Source organism: Terrapene carolina, unplaced genomic scaffold (assembly GCF_002925995.2).
Source record: "Terrapene carolina triunguis isolate 2854851 unplaced genomic scaffold, T_m_triunguis-2.0 Scaffold62, whole genome shotgun sequence".
NCBI classification, from domain to species: Eukaryota; Metazoa; Chordata; order Testudines; family Emydidae; genus Terrapene; species Terrapene triunguis.
The window spans coordinates 53,004,008-53,022,084 of record NW_020664413.1 but is presented as its reverse complement, the minus strand read 5'-3'; the positions used below and the strand labels follow the sequence as shown (position 1 = coordinate 53,022,084).

At 42.4% G+C, this 18,077-nt stretch overlaps 1 protein-coding gene across 1 annotated transcript in view; it reads left to right on the top strand.

Moving 5' to 3' along the window:
* DNAH7 (dynein axonemal heavy chain 7) overlaps window positions 1-18,077 on the top strand; it is a 234,795-nt gene that overhangs the window by 16,902 nt on the left and 199,816 nt on the right. Inside the window, exons 5-8 of the mRNA XM_029910522.1 lie at window positions 123-202; window positions 5,142-5,396; window positions 5,803-5,878; window positions 11,824-11,949. Coding sequence (XP_029766382.1) covers window positions 123-202; window positions 5,142-5,396; window positions 5,803-5,878; window positions 11,824-11,949 — 537 coding nt within the window. The remainder of the gene's footprint in view (window positions 1-122; window positions 203-5,141; window positions 5,397-5,802; window positions 5,879-11,823; window positions 11,950-18,077) is intronic.

Below are 18,077 nucleotides of genomic sequence, written 5' to 3'. Positions count from 1 at the left end.
GACGCAGCAGGTAAACAAACCGGCCCGGCCCGCCAGGGGCTTTCCCTGAACAAGCGACGTCCCAAGTTTGGGAAACACTGATTTAGATGGTAAATTAAATTTTTTTAAATCCGCTAAAACAGATCTTTATTTTCTTTCTTCTTCCTTTTAATGATTGGCATTCCAAACAGAGTCCAACAGCGTTTTTTCCCTTGTGACATTGGTAAATTATATTCCGCAATAACTGTCTCTCCAGCTTTCAGACTAAAAACTAAGCAAATACCGCTATTAAAAAAATACATTACTCTCTCATTTTGCATAAAAACATATTTTAAGTCCTAATAACACAAAGAATCTTGAAGATACAAAACAATAAAAATCTAATTAGGCTTTGTCCACACTACGCAGCTTTTAGTGACATGGCTGTGCCGCTAAAAGACACACAGTGTAACCACAGTTTGTCGGCAGGAGAGAGCTCTCTTGCCGACAAAATTCCACCCCAAACGAGCGGCGGTATCCTTGTCAGCAGGAGAACGCTCCTGTTGACAAAGTGCTGTTCACACTGGCCCTTTTCCTCGACAAAACTTTTGTGTTTCGGGTTGTGTGTTTTTTTTAACACCTCTGAATGACAAACGTTTTGTCGTTTACTTGCCAGGGTGAACAAAGCCTAAAATTGGACTATCTATGTCCCTGTAGAATATTGATCATTTGAGGGTCCTTTGGGCAGCATATTATCCTCAGTCTATTTGGCAACTCCTGTTGATGTCAGTGGGTGTTCTTCCATGGAATAAATACACTGTATGGCTGTTTGAGTGCACTTAGTGTAATGTAAAATATCTACTGATGTGTTTTTCAGTCAGTGGAATCATTACACCAGAATTCCTTAGGATGCATTCTAAATTATGTCCTTAAAGTGTGTCCTATGATATAATGTTTATAAATGTTCTTAAGAAGTCCTTATTGACGAGTCATTAAATCAATGCACTACCACTACCACAGAATTTTAGAATTATCAATTTATATACAGTAACTCCTCACTTAAAGTCGTCTTGGTTAACGTTGTTTCGTTGTTACGTTGCTGATCAATTAGGGAACATGCTTGTTTAAAGTTGTGCAATGCTCCCTTCTAACGTCGTTTGGCAGCCGCCTATTTTGTCCACTGCTTGCAGGAAGAGCAGCCCATTGCAGCTAGCTCATGGGGGCTTGGAACCAGGGTGGACCAGCAGCCCCCCCTATCAGCTCCCCGCTCCCCTAAGTTCCCTGTGCAGCAGCTGCCCAGCAGGCTAGCAATTGCAGCTGTCCCTCCCCCCACTGCCATGTGTTGCTCTTGCCCTCTGCCTTGGAGCTGCTCCCTGAGGCTTCTCCTTTCTGTGTGGAGGGGGAGGGGAAGAAGAGGGGGGCTAATGTTAGGGTGTCCCCCGCCCCCCTGCTCCTGAACCCCACTTACCCCATCTTCCATAGGGCAAGGGGAACACACGACAGAACTCAGGACAGAGGGAGCTTGCTGGAAGCAGCAGCTGTGGTCTCAGCAAGCTGATCTAATTAACAAGGCAGTGTACTTAAAGGGGAAATGCACATTTCTTTCTCACACAGTGTGTGTCTTTGTCTACGATGCTCTCTCCCCTCCCTCCATTTCTGCTGCCTTGCAGACTTTGAGAGTTAACCCTTGAGGGCTCAGCCAATTGCTAGTTCATCTTTTAGAAGTAAGGCATTCCCTGGAAAATATCCTACCCTCTGACTCCTCCACCTCAACCAAGCTTCACAATCATCATCACTGTGTACCAGTATTAAATTGTTTGTTTAAAACTTATACTGTGTGTGTGTGTGTATGTGTGTATGTGGGTATATATATAATCAGGGCTGGCTCCAGGCACCAGCAAACCAAGCACGTGCTTGGGGCAGCACATTTTCAGGGGCAGCATTCCAGCCATTTTTTTTTTTTTTTGCACTTGGGGCGGCAAAAGCCTAGAGCCGACCCTGGCAGCAGCAGTGCATCCTGCACGGGGGGCGCCCTGGGGCCGCTGCAGTTCACGTCGGGGGGACACTAGAGCTGGGGGCCGCACGGAGCCGCCTGCAGGTGCCGCAGGGCGGCCACCCCCCAGCACCGCAGCCGGGGATGGGCGAAGTGGCCCGAGCCACCCAGGGACTGCGGCAGGGCGGCCAGGAGCAGCATAGTGGGGACCGGTGCCCGGGGCGCTGCCGTGCAGGGCCCGCGTCCCGCTCTCTGGGGCTCCGCTCCCTCTGGGGCCACCCTGCCCCGGCTCCTCAGCCCCCTGCCGGGGCGGTTCCCTGGCTCTGCCATCCCTGGTCCCGGCCGGTCCTGGAGGCAGGGTCCCTCCAGCCAGGGCTTCCGAGCTGAGACACAGCCCGGGAGCCCCGCTGCTTACCCCGACCCTGCCAGTGCCGGACCGGCTGGAGGCGAGGGGGGAGCGGACGGAGTCAGCACTGGTGGGGGGGAAGCCCAGCGCTGGGGCTGCAGGGGGTTCGGGTGCGGGGGGAGAGCCCAGGGTTGGGGCGGCAGGGGGTGCGGGTGGGGGAGGGTGGAGAGCCAAGCGCTGGGGCGGCAGGGGGTACAGGTGGGGAGGAGAGTCCAGGGCTGGGGTGGGGGGCAGCCAAAAAATTTTTTTGCTTGGGGCAGCAAAAAACCTAGAGCCGGCCCTGTGTATAATATAGTCTTTAGTTTGGTGAAAAAAAATTCCTTGGAACCTAACCCCCTCATTTACATTAATTCTTATGGGGAAATTGGATTCACTTAACATCGTTTCGCTTAAAGTCGCATTTTTCAGGAACATAACTACAACGTTAAGTGAGGAGTTACTGTACTGTAGGTTACCTCATCTCACTAACGAATAAAAATAAGGAACAAAGCACCTGACATTTGATTAAGCCAACAGACTAAAAATGCAGCTGAAGAATTTGAAAAATGGTCATCCAAAGTTGGGTTCTGAGACCTATCTTTAGGTACCTAAATAAGCAAACTGATTTTCAAAAGTTCTCAGCATTTCTTGAAATTAGGTCATTTTTAAGGTACCTGAATATGAATTTAGGAGCTTAACTTTGGGTGTGCATTTTTGAAAATATGTTTAAAGATAACTTTCCAGTTTTATTTTATAAAATTTCTCAAATTGCATATTTTATTATTATTTCTGTCCAGCTGGACTTCTTGGGACAGTCTTTCCTATCAGTCTGCACAGATCTGTATTTTCTCCCACTCTATTCCCACCCCTTCTTCTTCCATTGTATGGACTTTATTCACCTCCTCCCAGAATAACCCTTGTGAAGGGAGAAAATGCTTCCCAAATAAAGGCCATTCTGAAGGGGTGGGCGTCATGGGCTTCATACCACATGGAGGCAGAGAATCGATAGGAAAACCTAGGTGCATCCTTAACTGATCTTAGGAGCTTCTTCAGAAAGGGCTAGCCACTCTGCTGCTCTCTGGACCTCTGTGAAGGAACAAATTGCTGAAGCGCCATTCTACCACTGGTGCCTTTGCATTTTCCACTCCATTATTCCCCTCTCCAAGAAGGATGAAAGTGTAGAGCAGTAGTTAATGTTGCAAGAAGAAGAATTAACTTACATGGATATCCTGAACATCTAACAGCTTTCTAGAGAAGCATACATTGCAGTGACTGCTACTTATTCCTGCTGATCTACTGTAAGCCTAAAATGCTTCTTGAAACCCCATAGAATTCTAACCCTCTGATTGTACCACAGCGGGGTTTCTGCAGAGTGGGTGGAACATATGGTGGAACTACCACAGCTGCCTTCTACAAATGAGGTCTCTTTCCTACTCGGATTTCTGCTATTTGCCTTTTACCAGGGCCATGGAGCAGAGTGTATAGCATTTTATCCTTTGTTCCTGCCCTCACTGCTTAGTATCCCTTTTTCCAGCCTCTTCTATAATTATACTTTTACTTCACATCTGCAGCCTGATTAGCTTGTCTGTTTCAAAATTTATTAAAAAAATAAATGTTATCCTGCTTCATGCCCTGAGGTAGTTTTTGTAATACAAAATAAAACTGACACGCCTGTTGGACTATGAGGAAACTAAGTGTTGGTGAAACCCGCATCTGTGGCTTTCCTTTGAAGATTAAAAACTGCATTTTCCTTTTTTGCAGCATGGTGGATGGCTTTGAGTTTCATCAGTGTTTCCCCTTCAGTCTGACCCAGCTGTCTGTTTTATCTTGTAGTAGAAAACTACTTATAATTAGTTCCATCAAAGAGCTCCTAATTTGCTTAACTTTTTAAAGACAAAATGAAACAACAAGCTAATCAGACCTTACAGATGGACAAGTAAAACCCAAATAAAAAGAAGAAAACATGTACTGGATAAAAAATATATATAATTTTAATCTGTGTTTCTAACAGTTATTGAAAAATCATTATGAATTTGTTGCATAAGAATGTTTTAAAACAAATTAATTCAAAATATCACTTTTAAAATGTGCATGTTATGATTATATATTTTTTTCTCATAAGATCATATTAGGAAATTGATCAGAGGACTCTAAGTTGCAGATGCAGTTGTCTGATTGATATGTACAACTGTGGGTTTGTGGGCCCAACAGATGTATATGCTAATTATATGAGAATAATGTTGGCACCCACAGTAGAAAATCTTAATCTCAAAAATCAGCTTTAAACCAAATAAGCAAGCAAATTCAAAGTTAAGGTTTATATTCCATCCCTGACTCCTCTTCCTGTGTCTACACAATTTTCAGCATGTTTGTTATATATTGACAAAGGACTGGTTTACATGGCAAATTACTGCACAGCAAGTCAGGGTATGACACTAGAGTGCACCAGCTTGCTGTGCTGTAAAGTTCCATGTGGATGCTGCTACAATACAGTGAAGGTCTCTGAGTGCAATTTGTTAGGACTTTCAGTATCTGTGTGTGTTGTGGCAGTATCCAGTGTTACTGACTGGAAAGCTAGTGCTCTGCAGAGGCACTGTTATTAATGTTTAATATGGATTATGACATGATATTTTTGAATGCAGTTATACCATCTTTATAATTTTTAGAAATAATTTTGATTCACTTAGTAAACACATTAAGAAATCAGATAAAACCTAAAATTAAACTTACAGAGTTATGTATAGTTTATAATGTAAACCAACCCTTAGTACTCTTGAAATGTACTTATGCTTCCATCAAAAGCAGCACTAGCAATGACATCTTATCTTTTTGTTATAATGCCAAATGGAGCCAACTTATTTAATGCCTTTATTGTACAGAAATACTACTATTACATTCACCATGGAATTGATACAGAACATGTCGCTCCAATGGAAGACTCTTGGCTGGAGCATGTCTTGGATTTAGTTCCACAGCATCTGAAAGTACTCAGCGAAAGTATATATTTACTGTCTGATGAAATGAGAGAAGACTATCTTCTGAGTGTAAAGAAAGCTATCGGTAAATTGATGATGATATCTGTTCTTTCTAGTTGTATGAATATTATGAGTTATTGAAATATATATATTCATTGTGAATACCATCATTAAATAAATTAGAAGTTTGTAGATGACTGAGATGTTGGATACATATTTTTAATAGGAAAGTTCCACAGGATTTCATGTTTTTTCCCCTAAAGGGAGAAATATGGCCTCATTCAACACTTTTGCTGTTTCATAAAAATTGCTTTTATTTTGTAAATCTCACTTAAATAAAATTGTTTTGAATTGCATACCCTGTACAGTTACACTCCTGCATCATCATTCACTTCACTGGGGTTGCCCAACTGTTTGGATCCATTAGTGTAGTGTTGTTTTTCCTTTACTAAACATATTTATGTTTTGGCTTTTTTTATACCTTCTTTTAGTTGACTTTGTTTTAAGAGATCCCAGGGAAAAAGATGAAGACAAGAAGCAAGCTTTTCTTCCACCTCATCGTGCAGAGTAAGAAAACATATTCCTTCAAGAACACTGACTAGACAGCAGTAGGAGAGAATACTGTATGTAGGGAAACCTTATTAGATAAAGGCAATTGATTCAAACTGGAGCATGTTAAATATCCCTAAAAATAAATAATATTAGCTATTTGTTGCATAAACTCATATAGTTGCGTATTAAAGCTCTGAAAAATATGTGGTTAGTCTGACAAACTTTTGAGAACAAATTTCCTGTCGTAGCATTTAACATTTATAAATGATGATAAGGTTGGATGTAGTCCCACAGCAAGTGATCATAAGATAATTGGTCACATCCTCAGCTGATGTAAATTGACATTGCTCCATTGATTTTAGTGCACAGTCTGCATGGATTTCAATGTAGGTATGCCAGTTTACATTGGCTAAGGATCCATCTCGATAAGTTTTAGTTCAAGCATACCCCCATCTCATCCCTATTCAGGGACCCTTCTCATAAGTCTACTAAGATCAGAGGTTCTGTCTGGTGTGACAAAAGTGGCCATGGATGAGGTGTCAAGGGAATTCAGAGGAAAAGGAGTTTATTAAAGATAATTCCTAATCCTGAAAAAGGATGGAGGCTTTTGACCTATATTAGAATTGAGAAAACATTCCTTTGTCAGAAAGTTCCACTTACATATGCTGACCCTAGCATTTATACTACCTTCCCTTTCAACACAGAATTGGTTTGCAGCTTTTGATATGAATGATGTATATTGCCCTATTTCAATCAGACTCAGTCTTTGTTTTCTAGTATGGAAGATGATTTCCCATTCAGGGTCCTTCAGTTTGGTCTTTCTGCTGGCTCCAGAAGTTTTACAAAATGCCTCTCAGCTATGGTAGCACATTTACAGAGACAATAGATCCATGGATACCCATATTTAGATGACTATTAAATTGCTATTCAAACCATTGCCAGAAGAAAATCTATCCAGAACCATGTATCCTAAGGTTATCTAGTTGAGAAGTTGGGACTTAGGCTAAATTTGGAGCAGTTGCTCTTGCTACTGACTCAAATGATCCTCTTCACAGGGATAATTCTGGACTGTCAAGTAGGGAGAGCACTTCTTCCAGAAGAGGTTTTTAAAGATTCAGTTAGCCATAGCTTTACTACACCAACTACCATGTCAGAGAACCATATTCTTTCTTAAATTAATGGGCTTAATAGCCTCAGCTATATATGCAACAACTTACACCCAGCTCAAAATGAAATTTAGCCAGCATGTGTCTAACAAAGACCATACCAAAGAATTTGCAATTGTCTCTATCATGGGAGACTCAGTCACACTATTCTTAAGGGGGTCTGGCTTTCAACCCTCCAGTTCCATCAGTAACCTCAGAAACATCCGGTGTGGGATGAGGAGCACACTTCAATAAATGGACAGTTCATGGCCATTGGAATTCCCAGGAAAAGCAAACATACAGCAGTATGCTAGCTGAGCTGACAGCAATACAATGAGTTTCCAAATCTTTTCTACTTCATCTTCATCACAAGGTGGTTCAGGTTGTCAAGGACAACATAAGAATGGCCATACTAGGTCAGACCAATGGTCTGTCTAGCCTGGTATCCTGTTTTCTGACAGTGGCTGGTGCCAGATGCTTCAGAGACAGGGCAATTATCCCCTGTTATCCAGTCTCAGCTTCTGGCAGTCTGAGGTTTAGAGATACCCAAAGCATGGTCCCTGACCATCTTGGCTAATAGCCATTGACGGACCTATCCTCCATGAACTGATCTAATTTGTTTTTGAACCCATTTATACTTTTGGTCTTCACAGCATCACCCAGCAATGAGTTCCACAGTGTGCTGTACGAAGAAGTACTTCCTTATGTTTGTTTTAAACCTGCTGCATATTAATTTCATTGGGAGACCCTTGGTTCATGTGTTATGAGAAGGTATATAACACTTACTTTCTCCACACCATTGATGATAGACTTCTATCATATCCCCTGACCAGTCATCTCATTACCAAGCTGAATAGTCCCCGTCTTTTTTTATCTTTCCTCATATGGAAGCTGTTCCATACCCCTAAACATTTTTGTTGCCTTTTTCTGCACTTTTTCCAATTCTAATATATCTTTTTTTTTTAATGAGGTGACCAAAACTGCATTCAATATGCAAGGTGTGGGAAAACCATGGATTTATATAATGTAATTACAATATTTTCTATCTTATTATCTATCCCTTTCCTTATGGTTCCTGACATTCTGTTAGGTTTTTAGACTGCCGCTGCACATTGGGTGGATGTTTGCAGAGAACTATCCACAATGACACCAAGATCTCTTTCTTGAGTGCTAACAGCTAACTTAGATCCCATCAATTTGTATGTATAGTTTGGATTATGTTTTCCAGTGTTCATTACTTTGCACTTATCAACATTGAATTTCATCTGTCATTTTGTTGCCCAGTTCCCTGGTTTTGTGAGATCCCTTTGTAATTCTTTATAGTCAGCTTTGGACTTAACTATCTTGAGTAATTTTGTATCATCTGCAAATTTTGCCACCTCACTGTTTACCCCCTTTTCCAGATCATTTATGAATACAGACCCCTGGGGGACACCACTGTTTACCTCTCTCCATTGTGAAAACTGGCCATTTATTCCTACCCTTTGTTTCCTATCTTTTAACCAGTTACAGATCCATGAGAGGACCTTCCCTCTTACCCAATGGCTACTTACTTTGCTTAAGAGCTTTTGGTGTGAGACCTTGTCATGACATGATAGCAGTAAGTTATGTAAAAAATAGGTTGGCGCTTACTCCCTGGAGCTGTGGGAGGCAGTGGCTCTGTAGGAATGGTGCAGTGAGCACAAGATCTTTGCTGTAGCTCTACATAGAGCCCTGCATGGATACAAGATTTATATCCATGGAGCTGCAGGGCTCTACCAGGAACCACAGCAGCAAAAGCAGCAGCATGTCAGGCCGCCACACGCAGGAGCCAGTGCCCTGTGCTGGCAGCTCCTCCAGCGTGGCTGTACTTCCCCCAGCTCTGCTTCCAGCCCCACCCACTGGGGTGGGCACTAGGTGCACCAGCAGCTGTCCTTGGCCACGCTATTGTGTGCAACCAGCTCACACCCCTGGATTGGAGAGACAGACCGCTGTGTGAAAGGGACTGCTGTCCAGGAGCATCCGAGCCACTTGCACAGAGCAGTGTGACCAGGGACAGCTGCTGGTGCTCTTGGTGGCCGCCCTAGTGGGCGGGGCTCGGGGTGGGGCGAGGCCAGGGCTGTGGATGGTACAGCCACGCCGGAGGAGCTGCTGGCATGGGGCACTGACTTCTGTGAGCAGTGGCCCGACAGCAGTGGCTGCTGCTTTCACCGTTGCGGTTCCTGGCAGAGTGCTGTAGCTCCATGTATACCCACATCCGTGGTTATAAATCTTGTATCTGCACAGGACTCTAGCTCTAAACCTGGCTGCCTTGTGGACTACGTAAGAAGGGACAGGACTGAAGTCCATAGATGGTCATTAAAAACATCAGTGGTACACAAGAGCTTACAGTCATGGGGTCATTCAGATGTAGACAGATTTTTCAACCAAGAAAAACATGAAATGTCCTAGATTTTGGTTGAGACCAGGAAGAGACAGCCAATCCATCTCAAAAACAGTCCTCATAAACCAGGGGCAAGGTCTTCTTTATCCCTTCCCTCCATCTCCCCCAATCCAGAGCATAGTAAGGAAGATGAAATAAGACAAAATAATTCTGGTTGCCCCAGAATAGCTGAGGCAACAGTAGTTCCCAGACCTTCTTCAGCGATCCAAAGGAATTTACCAATCTTTCCATTCACTCCACATCTGTTGGCGCTACAGCATGGAATGGATTATTACTCATATCCACTTTTCCTATTAGTGCCTGCTAGCTTGGGCTATAGGGCTCGGGAAGAATTAGAAAAATCTTCTCACTAGAGATACATGTCTTAATTAACTCCTCGGAAAGAATCATCCCATAATGGTATATCTTCAAGTGGAAGAGATTTTTTTTCCTCTGGGCAAACAGTAACAATATAGTCCTAACCACAGCTTTCATTCAGGCTATATTGGTATACATGGTACAGCTGAAATTTTCAAGTCCCTTTATCGATTAAAGTTAATTTAGCCACCATATCGACTTATCACTCATAGAAAACAATCTGTTTTCACACATGGGACAGTAAAGAGATTTATGAAAGGGTTGATGAACTTCTACCAACCAATCAAGAACCCTTCACCAGCATTGGATCTTAACATAGTCCTAACACAGCTTATGAAGCTTCCCTTTGAGCCAGTGGGAGAATGCTCTTTATTTCACCTTTCAATTAAAACAGCTTTCACCTTAGCTGTAACATCAGCTAGAAAAGTGAGTGAACTGCAGCCTCTCATGGCTGACCTGCAATTTATAGTATTTCAAAAAGATAAAGTTGTGCTATATCACCAACAGGTTTCTACCTACGCTGGTAACCCAATTTCACATTAATCAGTGAATTAACCTGCTGGTAATTTTCCCAAGCCCACGTGCACATGCAGGTGAAAAATAAATTGCATAATTTAGTTTTAAATGCAATAAGGGCTTGAGTTTATTATTTAAATAGTTAAGAAAGTTTCCTAATCTATTCACATTATGCTAATAATAAAAAAAGGTTAAGTGAGCACCTCTTAGGCATTATCAAATTGGGTTAGGCTATGCATATAAGGAGCCTGCACATTAGCATCCATCCCTATTCTCATTCCACCACAGTTAGGGTGAACTCAATGGCATGCCTTAGACATGTTCCACGTACAGAAGTTTGTAGGGCTGCAATGTGGAGATCCATAGATATATTTACAAAACACTGCTCTTTGGACCTAGTGTCTAGATCAGATGCTCAGTTTGGCAGAGCAGTATTTCAATCCCTCTTTAATTAGGACTCCATGTCCCGCCTTTCTTCAAGGTCAGTACTGCTTGTCAAAATATCCCATGAATGTGAATAAACAGAGGCCACTCGAAGAAGAAATAAAGGTGACTCACCCGTAACTTAAGTTCTTTTAGAGGTACTCTCTCTATTCTCACTCCCAGACCATCTTCCCTTCTTTCTCCGAGTCCTAATTCCAAATTCAGATTTGAGGAGATTGTTGGAAGGAAATGAGGTGGCTGGAATACCATGTCCCCTTCTGTACCTTGATCCTCACAACATTCAGGAACAGTGAATAGAGAGGCAGGCACTGCTATCAAAATATTCCACCGTCAGAGCCGCACCATCAGCACATCCCATGAATGTGAACATGCAGAGTCCATCTCAAAGAACTCTGGTTACAGGCGAGAAACATTAATCTCTGTCACAATAAAACATGTTTGTTATAATTTTAGTTTTTTAAAAAGTCATGGCACAAAATAGTTTAACTATTAAATCTATTTTCCATTAGAAAGTGTTAAATAACTATGATTAACAGTTTTTAAAGTATGTAAAGTTAGCAGGATACCACAAAGTGCCAAACACGTAAAAATGCTTGAAAATTGTACTCAGTAGCAGGCAGACTGAGGTGAAAAGGCAATGACGTTTTATTATTTAAATAGTTAGGATTCATTGGTTTTGTGACAAAAATCATGGTTGTGACAAGCATACAGCCTTACCTATTACATATTCAAGATCATTGAGAAAAATTATTGGTTAATTACCTGTTTAAGCAGCATGCATGTAATCTAATTAGTTTGATGAGCTCAAAGAAGTCATAAGGGACCATGAATGAGTTACATATCTCTGCTTAAGTTTTAGCATAAAGTTCTATCTCAATATTTAATTTTATATGTACTCCCCAATATTCTAGGACAATATTTTTAATTTCTTAAGAGTGAAAGAGGAAATTAGTTTTATTTCCCAAATTGTAAATCTCAGTGGCATGCAACACAATTATAACTATTCAGGAAAATATACATATATTTTGGATTCTTAGCATGACTAATTGGAGACTTTATTTTACTGTTTTGTTTAGAATGGAAGTTGTGCCAAAACCTTGGAACAAGTCTTTCTTGTCAGCCTGCAGTTACATAAAGGAAAATTTGTATGCAATGAACCCCACAATGTTGGCTGTTCTGGATTTATGGGAGACTTCTTTTAAGTAAGTGTGGACCCTGTAGATTTCAAGTTCTTCTGACAGAAAATGTGCAAAATCTACTTACTGTGTCATCTTAGGATTTAAGGCTACTAAGGAACTCTTCCAAGTGATTGTTGACTCTATATAGCTGGCCACATTCCTGATACAGTGTGTGGGTTGGGACTGAAAGTGAGGGAGATGGTTATATACCCATGTCATGGGAAGACCATTGCCTCCTTTCATTTTGAAGTTGCACTGACTTACATGTTTTCATTGGGGCAATGGATCTGTTTTGATTTACTTCTGCTAAATCTGAAAGTTGGTTAATGAAGGATGTCCTAGAACCAGTCAGACATTCCAAACACATTTTTGTTACTTTTCTGCTTCTATCATTGTGACCAAGTAGGAGACCAGAAGGACAGCCACTGAGTCTATAGTGAAAGGCAAAAACTCAGCATTAGAAAAAAATGATGTTAGATTACTCAGAAAAGGAGCATGCAAAAAGGCTTATTCCAGGATGGAAAAAAGTGTCTATGATCTCTATCCATCTAGCCCCACAAATTTATAACATTTTACTGATGTCTGCCTTGACATCCTTTTATTCAGGACTCTCAGAATATTTTGCTACCAATGGATACATAGTTCAGAATGTTATCTTTCAGGCTCTCAACAGTGTTAACTGCTAGGCTAAGAAAAGAGGAATTCATAAACACCTCTACCCCGATATAACACTGTCCTCAGAAGCCAAAAAATCTTATCGCGTTATAGGTGAAACCATGTTATATTGAAATTGCTTTGATCCGCCAGAGTGCACAGCCCCGCCCTCCCGCAGTGCTGCTTTACCGCGTTATATCCGAATTCATGTTATATTGGGTCGCGTTATATCGGGGTAGAGGTGTATTCCCATTCTTGTGGGATATAATCAACAGTTGAAGGAGTACCACTTGAGCTATTGAGAGAATTATGCAAGTATGGCAGTCCCACAGATTCATGTTGAATGTACAAAAATGTTTTTTGTCATATCAGTCTCTGATGTTCCCATGAGTCACATTAGTAATGTGAGGGCAGATCACTCTAACTCCATTGGGTTCCTTGAAAATCACTGCCTTAGTTAACATATCATACCTTGCTGATTAGGTTAGTTGGGAACTGTGATATGTGGGGACAAAGTGCATATGTATAGCAGAACCTCAATTTTAAGAACTTAAGAGAACTAAGAGATTAACAGCTGAAAATACCATATATACTCATTCATAAGCCGAATTTTTTTAGTAAAAAGGGGAAGCACTAGAGAAGGGGGTCGGCTTATGAATGGGTATAGAGAGGGAGAGGCGGGACACAGCCCCTCCCCCCAACAGAGAGAGCAAGGAGAGGCAGCATAGCCAGCAGAACCAGAAGGGAAGAGGCGGGGCCAAAGTCTCTCCGCTTCTGGCCACACTGCTCTCCCCGCAGCCTCCAAAGCAGCTGCAGCTCCAAGGCTGGCAGGCTGCAGCTGTGCTGCTCGGCCCCACCCCCCAGAGCAGGCTGTGGCCGCGCCGCCCGGCCCGCTGGAGCACGTTGCAGCCATGCCGCCCAGCCCAGCTCAGCTCGCTGGAACATGCTGCGGCCACGCTGCCTGGTCTGGCCTGCCGGTGCAGGCTGCAGCCACGCTGCCCAGCCTGCCAGAGCAGCTCCAGCCAGGCCAGAGACATCCTCCCCTGGCTCTCCCCAGATAAGGTGGGAAGGGATGGGATGGGGAGAGTGTGGGGGTCGTGGGCTAGGGGTGGGGTCATGTGGGGGTGGTCACAGGGGTTACTCCCCTGACTCCCAGCTTCTCCCCCCAAAAAAATTTCTCCACCAGTTGCTGTCCCGGTCCCTCAGGGTAAACAGCTGGCGCGCCGGGACACTTTGTTTACTTAGATTTACCTCCGTGCCTGCGGACGCTCGAGGTAAACAAACCATCTTGGCCTACCAGCGGCTTATCCTAGAATCATAGAATATCAGGGTTGGAAGGGACCTCAGGAGGTCATCTAGTCCAACCCCCTGCTCAAAGCAGGACCAATTCCCAACTAAATCATCCCAGCCAGGGCTTTGTCAAGCCGGGCCTTAAAAACCTCCAAGGAAGGTTCCACCACCTCCCTAGGTAACGCATTCCACTGCTTCACCACCCTCCTAGTGAAATAGTGTTTCCTAATATCCAACCTAGATCTCCCCCACTGCAACTTGAGACCATTGCTCCTTGTTCTGTCATCTGCCACCACTGAGAACAGCCGAGCTCCATCCTCTTTGGAACCCCCCTTCAGGTAGTTGAAAGCAGCTATCAAATCCCCCCTCATTCTTCTCTTCTCTCATCCTGATGGCCCGGGAGCCAAAGTTTGCTGACCCCTGAATTATAGGGTCGGCTTATGAACGGGTTATAAAAAAATTCCATTTTTACTTATCCTTCAGGGGGTTGGCTTATAAACGAACTGGCTTATGATCGAGTATATACATATTCTCATTGTGTAGGAGGTGTGAAAGCAAAGAAGAATCCTCTTACTTGATTAGTGTAGCTGATTCTGGTTAGGTAATTCCTCATTTTGACAGCAAGAGTCCTGAAGTAACTTTATATTGTCGGAGGGAATTATCTTTAAAAGTTTTGAAAGTTGTGGTTGAGCAGGATATTATTTCTGTTTCTGATGATTCAGGACCTTCAAATAGCAGTGACATTAATTTGAATCTTCAGTTGAATCAACTTCCAAGTGAAAATTTTCAGATGTGAAATCCAATTAATTTTAAAATGTATATTTTTACAGCCAAGAAAAAGACAATGGAAAAAAAAACTTTTATAAGGGTTTCTTTGTCAAATTTAGGTTTGTCTTCTAAATCAACAGATATGGCTAATGGGGACAGTCCCAATTTCTGTGACAGGGACTTCTTCAGCTACCCAGTAAGCAGCATTTGACAGTTAATCAGATTCTGTAATAATCAGAAACGCAAGCGATTCTAGTAAGATTCCTTTTTAGTAAAATACAATGCACCTTTTAAAGATACTGAAACTGATTAATTTAATTAAATAGACATTTTTGTTGAATTGTCAGAACTAATCAAGGGGCAATAAACTATTTCTGTCAAATATTCTTCACTTATCTACTAAATGTCATACATTCTGGCAAATAGGGTGCAGAATTTAGAATCTTTAGTTTGGGCTTCTGAAATTGATGTTGTTCTGCTTTGAGAAATTTCTGTATAGCTAACTGTTGCGATATATGTGCCCTTGTCACATGATCTTGGAAGCTTCTAGTAAGCAAAATCATTTAGAGCTGTTCTCAGATCTGCAGGGTTTAGCAGCGAGGAGCTTTCAACATCAGTCTTCATGTTCCTCTTTGGCGTGGGACTTTGACACTACTTTTGCCATGCATACAGCCATGTTTATTGGGTATTCAAAGTTGAGGTGCCTCTTGATGTTGACCGTTCCAGTCTCAGTCAAATAGGTCTTCAGAGCTTCCTTCATTAGAAGGAGTTTGAGGCAGCCCTCCCAGTTCTTTTGGGTTCTGTTGAAGAAGGGGAGACAGAGTGCACCTGTCTGGGTTCTGGATTTCTCCTAGGCATCTTTGATATGGACATGCCTAGTTTTTTGTTGTTTGTGGTGGGGGTTTTTTTTGGTTTTTTTTTTTACTGCTTTGGTCATCACCAGCAAGGATCTCTCCTTGGTTAAATCACTCCCTGGCTTTGGCAGTGGGTCTCCTCTTTGGATACATTAGCCCTCAGTGACTGGAAACTCTGGTCCTGATCAGAAACTCCCACCTACTTCAGTGGGAGGGGGACCAGTCCCCAACTGGGTGTTGGAGATACTTATTTAAGGTGATAAGATAATTTCTTCAATAGCTTTAGCCGAGCAGTGGAACATGATTAAGCTTCTATGTACACAACAAAATGGAACCATATGTAACTGGGTCAGTTATGACTAGTTTTTGAAAGCAGTTTTTGCACCCAAAACTCTTCTGTAAGTCTGCTGGAGTATTGACTGTACAGTGAGTGCAGCATCAGGCCCCAAAGTTTCTTTTCTTACCATTTAAATGGAGATTATCTGATATGCATATCAAAGCTCCAGTTTTTTTGTATCCCATCTTCCTCTGTCCTCATACCAAATACATTTTCTGTAGAAAAATTATCTTAGTATTTGTTGTAATATGATTGGAGATCAAGCCTTTAAGTTTGAAAAGCTGAACTGTGGCTTGGCTCCCTAGTGAGGACACTATGTTGATTTCCTCCCCTACTGACAGTCATCAGAGAAGCTGTTTAGCACAAGCAATTTTATCTCTCAGCCTCCTCCCCTCTCAGGCATTCTCTTAAATCTCAGTCATCCTGCTTTGTGTTGAGGATGGCAGAAAGCCCCTCGCACCAAATCAAATGATCTTTTCAGCCTCAGGAGCCACTGAAGACACTGTCTGCAAGCCTGTTTTGCTGCTGTTTAAAATAAAAATGTTGGGAAGGTGCCCTGTATGTGGGGTTTCCCTCTTCTCACCCATCTCATGGCTAGTGTACCTACAATACCCATTTAAGCAGTAGCTCTGTGGTTCTCTCCACCCAGCTTATTTGCCACTAGGAGTAGACTCAAACCAGGCATCCTCACTTTGCTTTGGAACACCTCTGCTCTGCCCATTTTTGGACAGGACAGCCAGATCATCAGTAAAGGGGAAGGAGTGGAGTTGGGAGGCTCCTTTCAGGCTCACCCTTCAGTGACTCCCTGTTCTCTGTATGAGAAGAAGAGCTCCTTATACCTTAGGTCATTACCTCAGTCAATAGGGTATACATAGTTTCTCTGCTCAAGGGTCATGGAACCTCTGTCCCCCACAAGGAACTTCTTAAACTGATCCTCCTCTCAATGGGTTCCTCTTTTCCTCATTCCTTCTTCTGTAGCCTCTAGGGAGCTCTTTGCAACTGAAAGCAATTATCACATACCCCTTATACCAGACCCCTTGAAGAGGGGAAGTGAGATTTGGGCCCAATACCTTTGCCTATCACCCCCGCCTCTCAATTTGTCCTCCCCCTCCTTCTGCAGATGCCCCAGGCATGTTTTCTCAGACAATTACGCCTGTACCTTTTCTCATATTACTCAGTCCCTTAAGACCTCTTCCATACAGCAGGAGGAAATGGAATTACCTTTTTTCCTAAATTGTGGGAGGTCCTCATACAAGCTTCTCTTGGTCCAGCCCTCTGTTTGAAAATGGATGGACTTTTGCAGAGTAGTCACCTGGAGCTCTCTTCACCTTTTCACCAAGCACCTCCATATGAACCTGACCATACTAGTTGATGTGGCATTTCGAGGAGGAATGCTTCAGTCAGTCAATCTGCACTAGGATTGTTTCCAAGTAGGAAAGGGTTAGTATCTTGCTCAGCAGGGCACTTGCAGGTATTTTCCCCCTCTTTGCTCAATCCTCTTCGGCCTGGTCTACACTAGGACTTTAATTCGGATTTAGCTGCCTTAATCCGAATTAACCCTTCACCCGTCCACACTACAGAGCCAGTTAATTCGAATTAAAGGGCCCTTTAAATCGATTTCTGTACTCCACCTCGACGAACGGAGTAGAGCCTAAATCGATTTTGTTAATTCGAATTAGGGTTAGTGTGGACGCACACCACCGAATTACTGTATTTAAGTTAATGGGGTAGTGTGGCCGCACACCACCGAATTAATGTGGTTTAAAACCGAATTAAGGTGCTTAGTGTGGCCGCGCACAATCGAATTTATACAACCTGTTTCCCAAATTCGAATTATCTAAATTCAGATTAATCCTGTAGTGTAGACATACCCTTTCTCATTCACCTTATTATTTCTGCTCAGTCAGTTAATTGGCCCAGAGTTTCCTTTTTGCTTCTCAGAGTAGACAAAATTGCATGATTCTGCTCTTTTTGACTGACACCAGAAGATTGAATCAACACTGCATCCACAGTGGCTTGCCAACCAGAAAACAATTGCAGTAGTAGGTTACACATTTGTTTTTACATCTGCTAACTATCAGACAAGTACCCAAATTTATTTGGCTTTAAATACCTTACAAATGTTAAAAGCAATTTTGCTAGCTGACTCACATTGTTAAATTTACTAAAATGTTATTTCTGTCTTATATTTGTGTTTTTGTATATTTGTGAAGCTTCTTGAGTTGAATTTTTCTAGAAGGGAACCATTT